Below are 19447 nucleotides of genomic sequence, written 5' to 3' on the forward strand. Positions count from 1 at the left end.
CCGGCCCCGCGCGCGGGTCTGGGAAAGGCCTGGGTGGTGCGGCCGCAGGCTCCCCGCCCCGCCGGTGCGCTCACCTGCTGGTCTGTCTTCATGAGCGAGGCCCCGGCCTCCACGATGTAGTGGCAGATGGTGCGCTGGCCCAGGGCCGCCGCCTGGTGCAGACAGGTCTCCCCGCTGGGGAAGCAGGGGCTGGCTGTGACCCCATCCAGTCCTCTGGGCCCACCCACGTCTCCGAGCGCCATCAGGAGGAGCAGCGAGTTCGGGGCCTCGGGGCCAGGGGGCATGACCCAGGGGATGGCAGATGTGGCAAGACGGGAGGGGCGGGGGGACGACAGGGAGGTTTCCACGGTAACCCGGGTCCTGACTGCCCAGATGCTCACTTTTCCTCCACGGCATCGAGGATCTCCGAGGGGGCTGGAGGAGGGGGGAGGTGGTTAGAGACCTGGCAGCCTCCCCGCCTCCCACCGTGGCCCCCGACCCTGGGCCCCAGCGGCACAGCTCACCGTGGTCCAGCAGGTAGCGGACCACCTCTTTGCTGCCGGTGCTGACGGCGTGGTGCAGGAGCGTGCGGCTCTGCTCATCGCGGTGCATGAGGTCGCCCCCTGCCCGATGCAGCTCCTGGAGCTGAAGGCAGGAGGCAGAGCAGGGTGGGCTCCCAGGGCACCGCTCCCTCCTCGGCTGGCATGCCTGACGCTAGTGTGCGTACACACCTCTCCCCCCAGGCACCTCCAGGGGGTCTGAGTGTGAGAGGAGGGGCAAGGGACCCCTCTGACCCCAGGGGCTGCGGACTCCCCGGCAGCACTGGCAACCGAAGACTCGCTCCTTTCTAAGCATGGGACAGGTCTAGGAGCTAGGAAGCCCAGAGGGATATCTGTTGTGGCTTGGGCAGACAGGGCACGGTGAACTGGGACAACCACTGTGGAGACCCTGCAGAAGACCAGATGATAGCAGACAACAGCGCCAGGACGGGTCAGCTCTCAGCCCAACTCAGAGGAGGGGGCTGCCAGGGAAGACGCTGGAGCCCCGGAGCCGGTACCTTACAGAAGTCATTCCTCTTGGCAGCCTCGATCAGCTCGTCACCTGCACAGAACACCTGCCCGTTACTCTGCGGTCGGAGGCCTGGGCTTGTGTGGGTGCATGTTGGTGCATGAACACACATGTGCTGCGTCGCTGTGCGAAGTGTGCCTGCCGGGACGTGTACACGTGCCGAGGGTGGGCTGGGATGTGAACATGACCATGTGGAGCACCCGGCTGTTTGTGTGGGGCTGTGTGGGGGCCCTGCCCGCCTCCCTGAGCCTCCTGCCTCTGCCCAGGCAGAAAGGAGGGGCCCTGGAGGGAGGAGCCTCACCTTGGGTGGGTGCAGCATCCCCTTGCAGAGACCTGCAAACAGAGCAGGGTGAGACGTGACCTGCTGCGGCACCGGCCCTGCTGGGCACCCTCCCCGGCCCCAACCAGGGCTGCCCTCCATTCTTTCAGCAGTTTATTGAGTGCCTACTACACACCAAGCACTGTTCTAGGCGCTGGGGTTACAGGAAGGAATGAGACGGGTGAAGAACTTGCTCTCGTGGAGCTCACATTCTAGTGCAGGGCGACCAACAGGTGAAATAAATAAGTGCTGGGGGGACGGGGTGCTGGAGGGGCTGAACAGGGCGTGGAGGTGAGCAGCGGGGAGGCGCCCTTGCAGGGGGCTCCTGGGGAAGACCCCAAGGAAGAAACAGCACGCTGAGACCCGAACTGCTCCGGAAGAGCAGGGAGAAGTCTGAGGCAGTTGAGGCAGTGAGGACAAAGGTTGGAGGTGGGCCAGCCTGGGGCCTCAGAGAACCAAGACAGGAGGATTGAGGCTGGACTGTGAGGTGGACGGCAAGAGAGGGCTGGGTGGCCAGAGGCAGCCAGGCTCAGGCTCAGCCCCGAGCCATGATGAGGGACCTGGGGAGGGTCCATGACTGCAGGGAAGGTTGCCGAGAGAGAAGGTTCTAGGCTGGGGAGTGGCCTGGTCTGATCTGCATTTTTTTTTCCCTAAAAATGCTTATTTTTATGGTAAAGACAGAGGTCTCGCTATGTTGCCCAGGCTGGTCTTGAACTCCTGGCCTCAAGTGATCCTCCCCCCTCAGCCTGCCAAAATGCTGGGATGACAGGTGTGAGTCACCCTGCTGGCTGGATTTGCAGTTTTAGTAGGCTGCAGTGTGGAGACGGGGTCTGGGCACCAATGACACAGGATACAAGGGTTGGGGCCAGGGTGTGGCTAGGCTGGTGGCAGCAGAGTTGGGGAGGGGGTGGGGTGGGGGAGAAGCAGAAGAGCTGCCAGGACTTGCTGAAGAACTGAGGGGCGGGAGCCCAGGTCTGAGGCCTGAGCAGCAGGTGGATGAGAGGCCGCTGCCCCAGGGGAACTGTGGGGCTGAGGGCTCGCTGGGGGGCTCTGGCCAGCTCAGGCTGCCGCCATTTGCCGACTGGCGGAGGGGCTGGGCGGGCAGCTGGCTGGGGCAGAAGGCAGGGATCCAGGAGCTGCCCCCTCACAGGGGGGACTGACCACGGGGGCCAGAGGAGTCGGGGACTCACCGGGGCGTGGGTGAGCAGGGTGAGGTGGGGAGAGGGGATGTAGGGGTCGGGAGGTCAGGCCGGGCCGATGCCCCCAGCAGCTCAGGGTCTAAGATGTAAATCTCGTCCTGTGCGATCTCAGTCACATAGTTGAGGTGCTCCTGTGAGGGGAGGCCAGGGTCAGGGCACAGAGGAGCAGGGCTGGCAGACCTGGAGAAGCCTCTGCCACCGCGGGCACTAACACCAAGAAGCTGGCCAGGCGAGTGCCCTGCCCATCGCTCCTGCCACCTCCAGCCCAGGCCCTGACCTCTGCACTGGACCCACTGGCTCCACAGCCTCCTTCCACCGCTTGGCCTTTGCCCCAGTGACCTGGCACCTGGCCACAAGTGCCTCTTCTTTCTACCGGCGGCCCTGCGCTTCAAGGCCCTCCTGCCCACCCAACAAGCTGTTTCTGGCACACCGTCTCCCTCTCCCGTTGGCATCCTCCCTGTGCACCTGAGTCGGGAGGGCAGAGCCACACCCTGTCCACAGACAGAGACAAGTGTGAACGCACTACGGGACCCAGGAGTCCCTGGTGGAGCTGATAGGGAAGGCGTCCTGGGAGGGTGGGCCCTGGGGCCCTGGACCAGCTGTGGCTAGAGCAGGCCTGCGAGTACTCACCTGGGCCCGGTCGATCCTGTAGAAGCGGCTGGCGGTGGTGGCTGCGGGAGAGAGGGGTGGCTGAGGACAGGCCTGGGTCGTCTGCCGCCCCGACTGGGGTCCCCTGGGGCAGGGGCAGGGCAGAGCCAGAGCCAGGACTGCCAGGGGCTGACCTCCGGGGCAGACTCACCATCTAGGAAGCACCACTTCGGGGACAGTCTCTGGCACACTGGGGACTTAGCTTCAGCACCATCAGGCTCCTGTTGAGAGAAACAAAGGCCAGGCTGGGGTGGAGCTGGGACCCGGGAGGAAAGGGAGCTGGAAGCAGGTGGGACCAGCACAGGAGGCCAGGCTCACCTGGGGAGGGGGGTGCCGCCCCGCTTCCTACCACCTCACGGCCAGCACGAGGCTCCCACCCCACCGCTTACCTGTTGGAGCCTCTCGATGTGGGCACGGCAGAGCTCTAAGTCACTGTCTCCTGGGACCACCACAGTGCCCAGCGGCACAGCTGGAGGACAGGGTGGCCATCAGCAGCTGGCGGCTCCCCAGGCTCTGCCCTCAGGGGACCGGCAGCTCCTCACCCCGCCCACCCCGCCCACCCCTGCTGCCACTCACAAGCCTCCTTGAGCTGCTCCTTGTCGTAATGCAGGGCCTCGTAGTCATGCATGCTCACTCTGCTCACCTGGACCTGCAGCTGCTCGGGCACTGGCTGCTGGCTGTGGGGCAGACCCAGTAGGAGGGACTCGGCAGAGACCCTGCCTGGGGTGCCAACCCTTGGCCAGGCCCCACGCCAAGTGCTGGCCGGACATCCTGCCCCACTGCCGGCAGCCCGGGCAGAGGGCCGTCAGCTCCCTTCTACGGGTGGGGGAACCCAGGCCCAGAGAGGGCAGGGCCAGCCTCAGTGCTCACAGCACGTGGTGGCAGGGGTGGGACGTACTCGCTGTGCAGGGGGGCAGTGCTCCGCCGCTTGGCCTTCTGCACCATGGTGGCCTGGTTGCGTAGAGCAATGCGAATGCGTGAGGCTGCGAGCTTGCAGGGCTCGCCATCCACCTGCACTGGTATGGCCTTGGACGTGGAAAGCACCACCTCACGGCACTGCGTCAGCCGCTCACCGTGCCCGCCCACCTGCAGCGCAGCCTGTGGGTGCAGGAAGCTCAGGTCAGGTGGGGGCCACAAGCTCTGCTATTTCCAGGGAGTCTGGCCAGAGAGCAAAAGTAAGAATGACCCCAGACAGAGAAACAGGGGAGAGAACGAGGCAATGAAGGTGACGCTCCGGCCAGAGCAGACAATGAAAGTGTCCCCCCAGAAAGACAGAGGGGACAGGCTGGGAGTGGCTCTCGGGTCAGAGACAGGACGCAACAGAGAAGGGAGGTGAAGGCGGCTCTGCTGTCCTGGCCAGCGAAGGGGAGGGTGGGTGACCTTCCATCTTCAGGCCATGCTCCCAGCTCTGCTGCAGGCCCAGGGCCCACTCACCAAGGACGTCATGGTAAAGCCAATGACCTCGAGGTAGCCGTCATCGTGCCGCTGGGGCTCAAAGTCGTGGTGCTCCCCAGGGTGGCCCCAGGGCATGGTGCCCGCGCAGTACCTGGGGGGTGGGCAATGGCTGGGCTTCAAAACAGTCTGCAGGTCGGGGGCAGCAGGGCCACCGAGCCCTCCCCTCCTCACCTGGGGATGTTCAGGAAAACGATGCACTGGGGTTTCAGGTCCTGAATCTTGGGGGTCAGATCTGTTCCATCACACTGGAGGCAGGAATGGAGGCGGGTGTTAGAGGGTACACGCGCCAAGGCAGCTTCCTCCCTGCTGGCCCGCCCGCTCTGCTTACAGCTTGGCCCCCCTCACCACCACTCGGATGTGCTTGGCCAAGTCCTTGGAGCTGCCCATCAGGAAGTCGGAGAAGGCTGTCTGTGGGGGACAGAGGGCGTCACCATCTGGTGACAGAGATCTTTTCTCACCACCACCTGGCAGGGCTCCTGTGGCCTGATAGACACAGGTGGGCAGGGAGCATGGGTGGTGGAACGGGTGGGCGTGGAAGAAGGTGCTGGCAGACCCCAGACTCACCCCGGCATAGAACATCTTATTCCGAAAGCGGCTGTTGAATTTCTCTGGGTTGGCCTCTGGGTGGAGACAAGAAATGGGGACAGTGAGTCCATCTGAGCCTGCTGGTACTTCCCAGTCAGAGAGGGGAGGTGGGGCTGGGAAGGAGAGGCTTTTACTGGTGCGAGCAAGGTCTGGCCCTCTTTGGAGACACTCCTGTGCCCTCTCTCCCCCCGGCCTGCCCAGGAGGCTGCCAACCTCGAGACTCATGAAACTCCAGGGTGACGTGGGCATCAAAGCCCAGGCTGAAGTAGTTGTTGAAGACATCCAGGGGCAACTGGAAAAAGGGCGAGGGACCAACATGAGGGCAGGCCTCACAGATGTCCCCCTCCAGGGGCCTGGCCTACCATTTGCAGAAGCCCTTCCCACACTAACAATGGCCCCGGAGCTCTGCGCCAGCCCACCCTCCATGTCAGGTGCCACCCTGCTCTGCCCTCATGGCTCCTCGGGGACTTCCCCGAGTGCCCGGCGGCACCTCTTCCCCGCTGGACACCGGAGCACGGCGAGAGTGGGAGCCTTGCTCTCCTCACTGCTTAGAGCAGTGCCTGGCAGGGAGTGGGCGCTGAGGAACTATCCTCTGAATAAGAAGCCACCCTGTGAAGCGAGTATCACGTTTCCATCGTGCAGAGGAAGCAGCGGAGGCCGGAGAAACGGGGAGACCGGCCCAAGGCCCCAGAACCAGCGAGGGGGAAAGCGGAGCCCAGCCCCCAGGCCCCGCCGCCCTGGCCGACCCACCCGGTCGGTGGCACCCTCGTCTCGCTCCTCGGACCCTGCATCAGGGTTGGGCTCGGCGTGAAGGTCCCAGCGGTCCAGCTGCACCACATTCCCCTCCTCCACGTGGGAGAGGATCTTGGACACAGGTTCATCTGTGTAGCCCTGGAGGGAGGAGGCAGGAACTGAGCCCCTCCTGGGGTCAGAGACCCCCTGCCGCACCCCCCTCCTGTGGGTGCTTACCCCGCCCCAGTTGAGGGTGCGGGCCAGGTCGTTGCCAGTACCCAGGGGCAAGATGGCAACAGGGGGTGGTGGTTTTAAGCGCAGCTGATCCAGGGTGGAGAGAATCCAGCCGACCTGGAGGAGGCAGAGCAGAAGAGGCCAGGTCAGGCCAGCGGGCCAGGGCTTCTGGTACACCCACACTTGGCTCTGTTGGGGGGGACTCACCGTGCCGTCGCCCCCGCACGCCAGGATCCGCAAGTTGTGCACTTTGCGGTACATCTCCAGTCTGGGGTCAGGAAGATGGGAGTGGGGTGAAGGGATGTGTGCTGGATCTCAAGCGATAGGCAAGTCACCCCCACCGTCCCCTACAAGATCCTGGCAAATACTTACGCCTCCTTGGGCCCTCCCTGGCTCAGGTCAAAGACTTGTCGGGGATTGAGATACCAGAGGAAGGACTGGATGATCTTGGCGCCCTGCAAGGGACAGGAACCAAGAGGTGCTGGGGACAGGGAGGCAGGAGGGCAGTGGGAGACAGATGTGGCTGTGGGGATCCGGTCAATACGGGGCGTGGGTGAGGGCTGGAGATGGGCCAGGATTTCCCAGGATTCCTGGGAAAGAGGGAGTAGGGTGGAAGCTGGAAACGGACCCTGGGAACAGCTGGGCAGGTGGGCTTGACCCCACCCCTCCCCAGAGCTCTCTGTGGAGGGACGACTGTTCTCACCTGGTTGCCCCCACTCTTGGGGTTCACAAACACCAGCAGGGGCTTCATGAGGGGGGATGGGGTGGGCCTGATGATGAAGGGTCTCCAGCGGCCCTCCTTGGAGACAGAGAGCCAGTGAGGCTTTCTGGTCCTGGAGACCCCACTCCCATCCTCAGCGGTTACCCAGGGATACTCCATTCCCTCGACATATCCTCATGTGTCATACCTAGGTCAGACCTAGCGAGCTAGCCGTAGCGGGGCAACTGGCCTCTCATCTCCCGCCCTCCTCAGGGACCCCAGAGTCTGAATGGCCTCACCAGAGGGTCATGCACCTCGGGGGGGCTCCTTCTTCTGAGAAACACATCCCTCCCTTATTGCCCTTCCCATTCCCACCAGCCCAGGCCTAACCTCGGGCCCTTTCTTGCTAGATTTCCTCTTGAAGGAGGCCCTCTTTTTCTTCTTGCTTGCTTTGAGGGTGTTCTGCAAGGGAAGCAGAGGTGTTGGTGACGAGCAGGGCCGGCTGGGCTGGCTGGCAACTCCAGACGTGTGGGGTGTCGAGGGTAAAGGCAGGACTCACCTGGGGCCTCCGGGCCCGGAGGATCCAGGTGGGCGGGATGACCACGGCTGCGTGGACCCCCAGGGAGCACGGCTCCTCGATCTGCTGCAGCATGAAGCAGGACACCTTGCTGTGGTACTAGAGAGGGAGGGGCCGGGCTGAGCTGGGTGGCACCGAGACCCCAGGGCCAAGCCCAGGGCAAGGTGGGGCCAGCCCGGGGGGGGGGCACCACTCACTGCTTGTTTGCACCAGGAACAGCTGATGGCCACGATCTCCTTGCTGTGGAAGGTGAACTTCTGCTGGAAGCCCTGAGGGGGACAGGACGGCTAGGCACAGGGACACAGAGCAGCAGGCCCAGTCCCTTTCCCGTGGCCAACCACTCTCACCCAGGGACTTTTCCTTTTTTTTTGAGTGTGAGTCTCACTCTGACACCCAGGCTGGAGTGCAGTGGCATGATCATGGCCCACCATAGCCTCGACCTCCTGGGCTCAGGCAGTCCTTCTGCCTCAGCCCCCGAGTAGCTCGGACTACAGGCGTGGACCACCGTGCCCAGCCAATTTTCTTTTCCTTTTTTCTGTTTTGTAGTGACGAGGTCTCACTATGTTGCCAGGCTGATCTTAAACTCCTGACTTCAAGTGATCCTCTCGCCTCTGCCTCCCAAAGAGCTGAGATTACAGGCATGAGCTAGCACGCCTGGCTAAACACTTTTTTAAAAGGTACTGAGTCTGCTGCCCAGACTGGTCTTGAATTCCTGCCTTCAAACTATCCTCCTGCTTCCGCCTTCCAAGTAGGTGGGACTATAGGTATAAGCCACGATGTCTGGCTTTGAACACATTTGTTAAAATTTTTAAAATCAGCTGGGCTCGGTGGCTCAGCCTGTAATCCTGTGCCTTTGGGAGGCTGAGGTGAGTCGATTGCCTGAGCCCGCGGGTTCGAGACCCACCTTGGGCAGCGAGACCTCATCTCTACAATAAATAAAAAAATGAGCTGGGTGTGGTAGCGCATGCCTGTAATTCCGGCAGCTTGGAAGGCTGAGGCGGAAGGATCGCCGGAGCCCAGCAGGTCGAGGCTGCGGTGGCCGGGAGCAGCCACTGCACTCCAGTCTGGGTGACAGAGTGAGACTCCAACTCAAAAAAAAAAAAATTTTTAAATCAATAAAATAAGCCCCAAGAGCAGGGATGCTCAGCCAGGAGCCCATGATTCTGAAGTTAACTGCAAGGTGTTGAGTTGTAGAGTATTCGGGGCCAACTCCTGCCTAACTCATACTTTCCCTCCGTCCTGTCCTGTCCTGGCCAGGTCTCTGCGTGTTCTCGCAGAACTCACTGTTTCTCTAGAGTACCTATCACCTTCTCTCCCTGTTCATCCCACACACTGTTACCTAGGCCTACCATGGGCCTACCATGTGCCAGGTACCTGCTGGGCACGCAGAATACACAGAGGAACAAGCCTCTAAACTCTAAAGCCTCCACTCACTACAGGAGACAGACAAGAGGCAAATGAGTGAGTAAACAAACCCACTGTGGACTGTGCCAGGGCAGGTCCCTGGAGGGTCTGTCTTCGAGTCACACGGACCTCGAAGGGGGGGAACCGCTGCCCAGCTCAGAGCTTGGAGTTGCCAGCCAGCCCAGCCTGCCCCGCTTGTCACCAACACCTCTGCTTCCCTTGTAGAACACCCTCACCTGACAGGCACTCAACAAACAGCAGCTGAGCTGATGGATGAGAATGTCTAAATGATCCTCAAAGGGGCCATCCACTTCAGAGCACACCAGACATACCAATTAGAAGGAAACTTTCTTCCCTGCTCTCCTGCTCTGCCCAGCGACCGAGAACAGGCCAGGGTGCTTTGGGATATCGCAGCCGGGCTGAGAGTCAGCCCTGGGACTCTGCACGCTGGGGCTTGGCCAGTGACAGCCAGGCCCCGCTGGATGCACAGCGTGGGCTTGGGCTGCTGGCCAAGCAGCAGGTGGCCATGTCCTCGGGCAGGGTCTCTCACCTTCCCACAGTGCCGACATTTGCCATCCTGGCGTCGCCTGTGTACCCAGTGGTGCCGTACAAAGGATGGCTGGGGGAGGAAGGGAGAAATGTCACTGAGGTGAGGGGTGGGAGGGTGCACAGCAACAGTGGCCTGAGGCTACAGGAAGCCCTCCACAGTCCTGTGCATGAGCTGAGGGGCCCAAGACTTTTCTCCATGGCCCGGAGGGGAGGCTCAGACTCCAAGGGGAACAGAGAAAGCTGGCGTACACAATGAGGCACACACTGTCCCGCCCCTTCTGCAGGCAGGGCCAGCCAGGCATACCCCTCAGAAACCTTCTGGGAGCCTCCGCAGGGCACCTCCCCACCCAAGAGCAGCACAGAAGGAGCCGAGCCCCCTGGTGGCACTCGAGAGGCACTGCAGAGAGGCCCACTCAGGAAACAGGGCACCCTATCCCCCACCACCCTGGGCACCTACCTCGCGGACGTTCCTGGAGCCTGATTCACGGAAGGATGGCTTACAGCGGAAATTTATCTGCAAAACATTGTAGTGACCACCAAAATGTCAGCACCTCCCTTTGGAGTCAAGTGTATGGTCACCCCTCCAGAAAAGGATCACCTGGAGTCATCCTCATGAGGCAGGATACCCCCAAACCATCCTGGGACCCCTCAGAAGGTGAGACATCTCCTCTCAGAAGCCCTCCTGCATCCTGCCTCCTCCCCACTAACCAGATGGAATCTTTCCATCTCCACCCAGCACCCAAGGATGGAGGAGAGCCTGGGAATTTCATGTCTGTCTCCCCACTGAAATGGGACCGTGGATGATTACTCATCCTTCTGTTCTCCCTTGCCCTCCAAGCACTCCTGACCCAGGCACATGCAGCCAACCTGAACTTGCTTACAGGCTTGTGCTGCTGCCCCCGGGGACCTTTGGCTAATCTGTAGACTCGTGGTTCCATGTCCACTTTAGATGATGGGTCTACAATGCTTGGGCTTGCATTTCTGGTTCTCTTTTCCTAGCTGTCCCTGCATCAGCCTTACAAGAAGCACAGGAGAACCTCACTCCACAAGTCAGAGGCTGGGAAGCAGCCCATGCCAGCTTCTCTCAAGCCATTCCTGGTCTCATGGACTCTCCCGTGTGCAGCCTGGGAGCCCTATCTCCATATGAACTCCCCTGCCCTCTGCCTAGACTGCCTGCCTAGCTGCCCTCTACCTCCCTCCAGAAGCGCAGTGCCCACATATGCCCCGGGCTGCAGACACGCTGTGGACGATGGTCCTTGGAGAAAGGTCTCACAGAGCAGCATGTGGGGACCAGCCCAGCCACAAACGGGTTCTGAGGCGTCAACAAATCATAGCCTCTTCCAAGCGCGTGCTTGGACAAGATGAACTGATACAGCGGCCATCATGTGTTAATCTGGTCCCTTGGGAAAGTCAATGAATCCCACTCTGTGCCACACTAGTTCTGGACAGTGAGGATACAGTGACTAATAAGGGGGGAGCCAGGATTCCCGGGCAGGCATTTGGCTCCAGGGTCCTTGACTCTTCACCACTGTGTATGCCAAGTCACCTCCGGCAGGTGCTGTCTTTGTAAGGTGTGGACATGTGTACGGTTACATATGAGAGTGTGTGTGTGTGTACATCACACCCAAAGGGTGGGAAGGGCCGAGAAGTCACACTCACCTTCTCCAGTTGCTCGATGCAGGGGGTGTGCACCACGATCTTGCAGGCCGCACACTTTCTCCGGGACACTGACTTCTGCTGCGAGACAAAGTGGGCCCTGAGGCACCAGGCAAGGCTATCCCTAACGCTGCCTCTAGCAGGCAGAGAAGCCCTCTGCAGCTGTCCCAGCACAGAAGCCATCTGGGACCCCCATCCTGGCGTCTGGCATCAGGACAAAGCCCTCCAGGCCCTCACTGTCCTGGGCAGCCCAGAACAGGGGTGCACAGGTGAGGGCTCACTCCCGCTTCCAGGAAGGGCTGTGGCTGCCGGTCCGCGGGGTTGGCCTGCAGGCTTGCAGACCCTGCTCCTCCGCCACCAGGGGGCAGCATGCCCCACGGAGCGCACTCACCAGCATCTTGGCTACACAGTACTGCTCCCCAACATAGCAGAAGTCCCCCGACACGTTGGTCTCGAACCAGATGTGCTCCCCATACGTCGCTGACTCCTACACCACAGGATAAGCATGCTCAGTGCGTGCCTGCCACCCAGCCTACCCATCAGCCCCCACCCACACTCCCTCTCCCAAGATGGACCAGCTCTAACTGCCAAGATTGCCTGTGCACTGTCCTGTTTTCCCCACTGTCCCTACTCTGGAAGGCTTGCCTTCAATGTAGCCACCCCCAGGAGATCTGCCCATGGGCCCCTCGCCCAGCTACCCACAGTGCCTCTACTGCCCTCCCCAACGCTCCACGCCCAGAATCCAGCAGAGCTGGTACCCAGCAGTGCCCCCACACACCCATCCCTCCCAGCACCCAACCACTCACACTCCAGTCCACAGTGCTCCGGATCTGCCTCTCTGAGTCGCTGCAGGGGGCCCCAGAAGCAGGAGGCGGTGGGGCCAGGTGCGGAAGGCCCGCCTTGGTGATGGCTTTCCTACAGAAGAGGAGACAGCTGAGGCTCCGTGGGACTGAGCCCTTGCTCCCTCCACCTCCTGGAATTGGGATCTCTGCCCTCGCTGTAACCTCGATCCAAGGCCAAGGCCGGGACAGCGGCAGGGAGGCCCTAAGAGCCCCGTGGAAGCCTCAGCTACCGAGAGGCTCCCTGCAGAAGACTCAGCCCTCTCATGGCCTTTCTGGGTGCACTGGTTTTGGGGTGCTGCCAGAGCTGTCCCTGAGCGGGCTCCCTTGGGCCAGGCAGCGCTTCGAGGCCCCTGCCCTGCCAGACCCCTCTGAGGCCACACCACTTGCCTAGCCACAGCTATACCTACGCAAGTAGGGCGCTCCAGGACTGGAGTCCGGCCGACTTGCGCCGTAGGGCTACCTGGCGCCTGCGGGACAGCGGTCGCACACAGGCGGGCATCGCAGGGCCAGCAGCGGTGCCCGAGGCTCTTCGGCCCCCAGAGCTGGGGTGCTGGCCTGTGGGCCGCCGCTGGCTGAGGCGCCGATAGCAGCCATGCAGGCCCCAGAGGGTGTGGTCACACACTACCTCGGTGGGGAGCAGGTGGGAGGAGGCTCGGCGCAGGCATCGGGGCCTGGGCAGCAGCAGCCGGGGGCCCCAGCGAGGGGGTGGCCCTGCTGTCCCGGGGCCCGGCTGGGCGGCACTCGCTGTCTCAGCTGCCATGTGCTCCTCCTGGACCCCCTCTTCCTCCTCCTCCTTCATGCCCACGAGCCCTGCCGACGGCAGGGGTACACCCAGGAGCGGGGCCCCCATCGGGGCAGGCTGTGGGGTGGGCGCCTCATCCACGAGGAGGTGGGGGCTGCAGGCAGGGGGCACAGTGCTGGAGTGCCAGCGGCTGGAACCCTGGGCCCCCACCCCACAGCTCAGGAGGCAGCCCTGGAGCTGAGCGCTGGAGCGGCGCCGCTGGGCCAGTGAGGAGGAGGCCTGCCCGGCAGGGGAACGGCGCCGGGCCTTGCCCGTGGGCAGCCCCATGCCACTGGGCCGCCACTGCCCCTCTCCAGGACCTGGCGCCTTCTGATGGAAGTGTCTCCTAAAGAAGGTCTCCATGGCAGGGGCAGGCGGGTGGCTGTTGGGCAGAGACCGGGAGTATCAGGGGCGGGCCTGGTCATGGTCCAGGAGCCCAGTCACAGCCTCTGCCCCCTGAGTAGAGAAGCAACATTTCGGAGGGAGGGAGGTCCCTGGGACCTCTGACCACGAGAGGATCAGAGGGTCTCTGGGGGTTCTCAGGGAGCCCACGTTTACAGCTGCTGGGGCACCCAAGGTAGCCCCTGAAGTCCTAGGTGGGGGGCACTCTGGGCTACCCCCCAGCTTCCCCTGCCCAGGCACCATCATCCACAGAGGCCGGGACTAATAGACTTCACCTTCTTTGCCAGAAGCTGATGCAAAAGAAAAAAGAAGAGAAAAAGAACGCTGGGAGCCGGAATCTTCCTAGACAGACCATGGGGCCCTGAGTGAAGAAGGCCTTCCAGTTGCTGGGCCTTCGTTTTGCCACCAGCTCAGGACAGCTTAGTTTCTCCTCCCGGGAAGTGGCACAAACCAAGCTCTGATAACAAAACAAGGGCCTCGGCAAGGGAACTCCGTCCTGACAAGACTCCCAGTCGGAGCCTTGGGTTGGGCCGAAGGCAGATCTGGAGGTTCTACCTGGACCCATGGAAGCAGCCCTCAGGGGACTGGACAGTCACTGGCCACCAGTGAGAGAAGCTCCTCCATCTTCCTTTACTCGGGGGACGCGACAGGAGGCCTGAGCCAAAACAAAAGCCTTCTGGATTCTGGATTCTGGATTCTGCTCATAAGAACCTTCTGGTGCCTCTCTTCTCTGTATCAACTCTGAAGGGGCAAAGTATGGATACCCCATGTGTGAAGCGCTGGGTGATGCCCGGAAACCCTTCTGGCTCTGTGGGTGAGGGAGCTTGCAGCTACACATGGTCCTAGGGGCCTGATGCTGGCAGCCCCAGCACTCTCTGCAGGGAAGGCAGGTGCTGTGGGCAGCATCCTTGCTCCAGCTGCCTTCTCGGTCCTGTCCTGGACTCATGTTCCTCTCAGCCTTCCTGTCTTCACGGGCTGCCAGTGTCAGGCTCCTGTGACCTCGCCTCTCTTCATCAGGGAAGGCCAACAAGCCTGTGTGGTTCAGGGTGGCAATGCCTCCAGGTGCCCAGGGGCGCCTGTGTCCCCACATGTTCTCCTGAGCCCTAGCCCCTGAGCTTGGGAAAGGTTGGTAGGGGAAGCATTCTAGCCCCTGGCAGACGTAGAGGTCCAAGTCACAGCCATGGAACATGCCACCTCAGGCTGACAGGAGAAATGTTTCGCCTGCCAAAGGCCTGGCAGAAGGGAGGCATGGTGGGCAAACAGTGGGAGGAAGGAGGACGAAGGCAGAGACAGTGGGCTTGAGGAGTCAGGCCTGGGCCATGTGTCCAGCACCTTTTCTTCCTGCCCACGCAACTCTCATCTGCTGCAGCTCTGGGAGTCGAGCAGGCAGCTGCAGGCCGGATGCAGGGATGGCAAAGGAGAGGTGGCCAGGGTCAAGGTGTCTAAGCTCCTATGACCAAGTGCAGGCAGCCACGCCTGGGGAAGCAGAGCTCGGGACAGCCCAGCTCTTGGTCTCTGCCTGTTAGAGTCCCCAGCTGCTGGCGACAACAGGGAGGCGGTCAGGGCAGTGCTCTCACACCCAATAGTATCCTACTCAAACCAGAACCACGGGGCAGGAGGGGAGCTCATGGGCAGGAGGGCAGGCACAGGCAGACAGCACTTGGCTTTCTCCTACAATCAGTGTCAACATGGCTAACATCGAACTTCTCATCATTTTGTAACCCACAACACTTCCCAGGAGCAGGAACTGCACTGCATTCCCGATGAGGAAACTGAGGCAGAGGGGCCACTTGCCCAGAGCGCATGGCAAGTCAGTGTGGAGTCGATGCTGGAACCAGTCAGCAAAGCCTCAGGCACGGGCGGGGTTAGGGTCCTTCCTCTTGGACCATGGGGCTGGGATGGGATAGGAATAAGAATGCGATCCCATCTACTGAACATCCATGTGACAGGCCCTGAGCTAAGCACTTTACTATTCATTTACTTATTTTGGAGATGAGGTCCCACTATGTTGTTGCCCAGGCTGGTCTCGAACTCCTGGCCTCAAGCGATCCTCCAGGTTTGGCCTTCTAAGATGTTGGGATTATAGACATATCAGGCCTGGTGGTAAGCACTCTGATTTATCATCTTATGGGATCCCTACCACAACTCTGAGGTAGGCTCCATTAGAGATGAGGAAATTGAGGCCTGAAGAGGGGTAATAACACGCCCATGGTCACACGGTCAGGCAGTGGCAGGGCCAGGACCTGAACCCAGGTCTCTCTGACTTGGGGTCTGCTCTGTGTTCAGGGAAGAGGAACCTGAAGGCCTGGCTGCCCGCTGCTGCCAGGGCACTGGCTTGCCATCAGTCCCCAGGGTGTCAGCTTTCCCTGCTCGTCTGGTCAGGCTGCCCTGTGACAGCTGCCCGGCCTGGAGAAGATTAGTCACCCGGACACACCGCCTGATGCTAGTGTCACCCAGAAAACAAAAGGCCACAGTCACTGTGGGGGAGGTGCTGCTGCACTCTGTGGGTGGCGGCATGGGCTGGGTCAGACCCACGCCTCCCATGGGGGCCAGGACCCCTATCTCGACAAGGGGGCAGCTTACAGGTGCTCCCACAGCACTAGACTCCACACCCTGCCGGGGGCCCATCCAGGATTCTGCTCGGTGGCCGGATGGTGCAGCCCCTCCCAGCAGAGGGCAAGGCCGGCCACACTGTGGGCCAAGTGCAGAGCCGTCCCCTCACAGGCCTCAGTTTCCTTGTTTGTCCGAGGAGGCTGTTAGGTGGGCTAGGGGACACTGCATGACAGGCCCTCCTGCAGGCACCCTCTTGCTCCCAGGGCCTCCTCCCCTGGTCCGGTGCTTCCTGTTCCTCTGGTCTCCATAGAAACCTCTGTCCTCTGGTCAGCAAGTGCTGGACTCCTCACTTCCTATCTCTGCAAAGGCTCTTCTTGGGCCTTGTCAGAGCCCAGCCTGGGCCCGAAGTCTCTCCCACAGCACAGCTCTGCATGGCAGCTCCTCGCCACGTGCTGTCACCTCCAACTTGCCACAGGACATGTAAAGGTCACCCCACAGGGCTTCGACACCAACAGCACAGCAAAGTGGCTGCCCCTCAGCCTCCTGGTGGGGAGCCTGGAGGAGCCTGTCACACCAAGGGGAACAGAAGGGGAAAGGACTCATGGGACCCTGTCACTTCCAGCTGGCTGTGGGACCTGGCAAGGGCAGGGCCTGGGAGGGCAAGGGATGCTGGGGACAGGCGTGGGGGAGTCTGGCTTCATTCCCTTGATGAACAGCGATCGTGGCTGCAGTGGTGGGGTGGGTGGCTAGAGCTTCATCAGCTACTAGCTGGAGTGGACAGGACTCCTCACCTCTGCCCAGACCACCTTGTACCCTGCTCCTGTTTCAAGGGCTGTGGAATCCGCACCTGCCATTGCTGCCCTGGGCGGATCCACTAACCTTTCTGAGCCTCAATTTCTCACCTACAGAGTGGGGATGACACCACCTGGTTCAGAAGGTTGGCCTAGGGTGGTTCTGGTGTGAGGATGGAGGTCAAGCACCTGTCAATACCTGGCAGACAGCAGGGGCCTGGCAGGCCCTCTGTCCACAACAGATGCCGAGGCTGTGACTGTGCCACCTCCTGGGGCTTGTCTGCCCATGGTGGGGGTGGGAACCCAGAAGGAGAAGCAGGAGTGCCCAAGGTGGCCACCATCCACCACATGAGGAACAGAGTCAGCAGCCGGTGTCAGCTGGGTGTCTGCTCGTGCCATGAGGAATGCCCTCAGCCCCTGGTACCTGGCCTGGCCCTCAGGGACTTTCTGCCCCCAGGGATGCTGTCACAGGATACCCGGTGGGATTCAGCCAGAGTTTGTTCCACACTGTGGGCAGGGCCCCCCATGTCCCCTGCTCAGTGAAGGCTGGGCACGGCGCGTGGTGAGCCCATCGCCAGCAGCCCCAGCCTGCGGCTGCCTCCCCAGGAGGCTGCTGGCCAGAAGTCGCCTCGGGTCGTTTTGCTCCCACTGCCTCCAGGTGAGAGGGAAGGAGGGGAAGCTGGAAGGGAGGCTGGCACACCCCAGGCAAGCTGGGGGCTGGTGAGCAGGGCCCTGACTTCCCAGACCTCTGCTCGCTGGGGGCCCCGTCCAAACAAGACAAACCCACAAGAATGGCCGTCAGGAGCAGGTGGCCAGGCCAGTTACTGTCACCTCAACAGGGCCTGGCTTGGAGCAGGGGTCCGACACAACCCTTTCCCTTTTCCAGCAGCTCCAGAGGCCGGACGGAGCCAGACCTTCACCTAGGATCAGTGGCGCCTGGGTCCACCCTGACCTCCCCCAAAGACCCACCCACACAGATACAGGGGGAGGAAGCAGAAGGCGAGGAGGAGCTGGGGGAACCCTTTGACCTGATCTGGAAGGCAGGGCGCAGACAGGTGGGCAAGCAGGTGGGAGCCGGCCTGGCTCTGGCTCCAGCTCCAGCTCCAGGCCTCTGGCCTCTGCTGAGCAAGTCCTAGTTTGGAGAGTGAGCTGCCGCAGCAGCTCCTCTACTCCCTCCCCCTCACCACTCTCCTCCCCCAAGCCTGAGACAGCCGTTATGAAAATAACCCTATTGGTAACCGAATGCACTTCCTCTCCCTGCGGCGGGTCCGGGCCCTGCAGCAGGCAGGCAGGCAGGCAGGCAGGCAGAGGAGGGTGGGCGGGCAGGCATGCAGCACAGGACCAAGCCTCAGGGCTTCTCTTCTCAAAGTTCCCAGGGCCAGGCTGAATAACAGCCCGGTGGCCTCCCCTCCACCTGGAGCTGGCCACTGCCCAGCCCATGTCTCGGCCTGGGAAAGAGGTCTATGGAGGAAAAAGTGGGGGTTGGGCTCTTTCAAGGAAGGGGTGCTGGCCACCCAAAGCCCTCCCACGCCCACTGGTCAGGCTTTCTGGGGTCTGAGGCAGCTAAGCACACCAGCTCTAGACAAAACCACCACAAAGATAAGTATCTTTGGAGTGTTTCACAACTTAGAAAACACTTTGTCCCCAGCATTACAGACAGGGGCCAGTAAGTCCCCTGTGCAGGACACATTACTGATCCAACGAATAGACAGGACACCCGAGGTTCGTGGAAGCCTGGGACTGCCTGCAACTTAAGTGACCGAGCAAGAGCTCTAGGTCCTGGGTCGTCTGGCCCTGCCAAGGGGGCTTTCAGAGCTGACCTAGCTCTGCCAAGCTAAAGAATGCCTGGGAGAGGACAGTCCACGTTACACAGATCTTATCCAGAAAGCCACCCGCGGCTCACAGTCTTGTCATATCTCCCTAGGGTCTAGCATGACAACTGTTGCACGCCCTCATCCCAAGACCTCTTTACATTTTTTTAATGGGTGAAGGGGCAAGGAGTGTTCATGCCCTCTTGGTCACGCCACCCGCCCCGGGTAGCTATCCAAGAGGCCCTAGAGTCCTCTACACTCTGAAAATTTACTGACAATCCCAAAAGGGCTTTGTTTTGGAGGAAGACAGCTACTAATATTTACCATATCAACTACTGACACTAAGAAATGTTTAAAAATGTATCAATTTGTTTAAAAATAATAAGCCCATTACATGTTAACATAAATAACATATATTTGTGAAAAACCATATTGTTTTTGGTTTTTTTGGGGGGTCTCACTCTGTTGCCCAGGCTGTAGAGCAGTGAGTGGCACACGATCACAGCTCACCGCAGCCTCAACTTCCTAAGCTCAGGCGATCCTCCCACCTCAGTTCCCCCGCCCCCAGGATAGCTGGGACTGTAGGCACGCGCCACCACACCTGGATAATTTTTTATTTATTTTGTAGACATGAGGTCTCACTATGATGCCTAGGCTGGTCTTGAACAGCTGCCTGGGCTCAAGCAACCCTCCTACCTCGGCCTCCCAAAGTGCTGGGATGACAGACATGAGCTACCGCTCCCAGTCTTAATAAGCCGTATCCTCTTAAGAAGTTAGCAAAAGAGTAGCATCGTTTTACATTTTTGCAAATCTCTTTAATGTCTAGCTCAGTAGATAGCAGCTGGATTCTCATATCTGCCCCTGCATTCAATCTGTTGTGATATGAATTTTGCTTGAAGAAAATTCTGCCTCACACTGACACATAGTTAGAAAAAGAAGGAATATTTTAACAGCCTTTTCAGGTAATTATAGATATTTTTTGCTACTACACCAAAATATGACAAACGGTAGTTTCTTAAAGGTTAGTTGCGATGCGGAATCTAAAGCTGTATCAAGGAACTTTTTTTTTTTTTTTTTTGAGTTGGAGTCTCACTCTGTCACTCAGACAGGAGTGCAGTGGCCGCTCCCGGCCACCACAGCCTCGACCTGCTGGGCTCCGGCG

At 60.6% G+C, this 19447-nt stretch overlaps 1 protein-coding gene across 1 annotated transcript in view; it reads right to left on the reverse strand.

The window, feature by feature from the left end:
* Nucleotides 1-904: 904 nt before the first annotated feature.
* The window catches only part of LOC103263757 (diacylglycerol kinase zeta), a 32532-nt gene continuing 13989 nt past the window's right edge, over nucleotides 905-19447 (reverse strand). Inside the window, exons 2-26 of the mRNA XM_021714125.1 lie at nucleotides 11912-12020; nucleotides 11497-11592; nucleotides 11109-11186; nucleotides 9907-9963; nucleotides 7694-7765; nucleotides 7479-7595; nucleotides 7310-7381; nucleotides 6923-7018; nucleotides 6592-6674; nucleotides 6427-6487; nucleotides 6223-6336; nucleotides 6004-6144; nucleotides 5467-5545; nucleotides 5233-5288; nucleotides 5014-5076; nucleotides 4840-4913; nucleotides 4648-4759; nucleotides 4112-4311; nucleotides 3790-3890; nucleotides 3603-3682; nucleotides 3365-3434; nucleotides 3196-3236; nucleotides 2557-2696; nucleotides 1349-1380; nucleotides 905-1080 (exon numbers count right to left, since the gene is read on the reverse strand). Of these exons, the coding sequence (XP_021569800.1) occupies nucleotides 971-1080; nucleotides 1349-1380; nucleotides 2557-2696; nucleotides 3196-3236; nucleotides 3365-3434; nucleotides 3603-3682; nucleotides 3790-3890; nucleotides 4112-4311; nucleotides 4648-4759; nucleotides 4840-4913; nucleotides 5014-5076; nucleotides 5233-5288; nucleotides 5467-5545; nucleotides 6004-6144; nucleotides 6223-6336; nucleotides 6427-6487; nucleotides 6592-6674; nucleotides 6923-7018; nucleotides 7310-7381; nucleotides 7479-7595; nucleotides 7694-7765; nucleotides 9907-9963; nucleotides 11109-11186; nucleotides 11497-11592; nucleotides 11912-12020 (2254 nt within the window). The 3' untranslated portion in view covers nucleotides 905-970. The remainder of the gene's footprint in view (nucleotides 1081-1348; nucleotides 1381-2556; nucleotides 2697-3195; nucleotides 3237-3364; nucleotides 3435-3602; nucleotides 3683-3789; nucleotides 3891-4111; nucleotides 4312-4647; nucleotides 4760-4839; nucleotides 4914-5013; nucleotides 5077-5232; nucleotides 5289-5466; nucleotides 5546-6003; nucleotides 6145-6222; nucleotides 6337-6426; nucleotides 6488-6591; nucleotides 6675-6922; nucleotides 7019-7309; nucleotides 7382-7478; nucleotides 7596-7693; nucleotides 7766-9906; nucleotides 9964-11108; nucleotides 11187-11496; nucleotides 11593-11911; nucleotides 12021-19447) is intronic.

The sequence above is a fragment of the Carlito syrichta genome, unplaced genomic scaffold (genome assembly GCF_000164805.1).
Source record: "Carlito syrichta isolate Samal-C Ts95f unplaced genomic scaffold, Tarsius_syrichta-2.0.1 Scaffold305249, whole genome shotgun sequence".
NCBI lineage: Eukaryota > Metazoa > Chordata > Mammalia > Primates > Tarsiidae > Carlito > Carlito syrichta.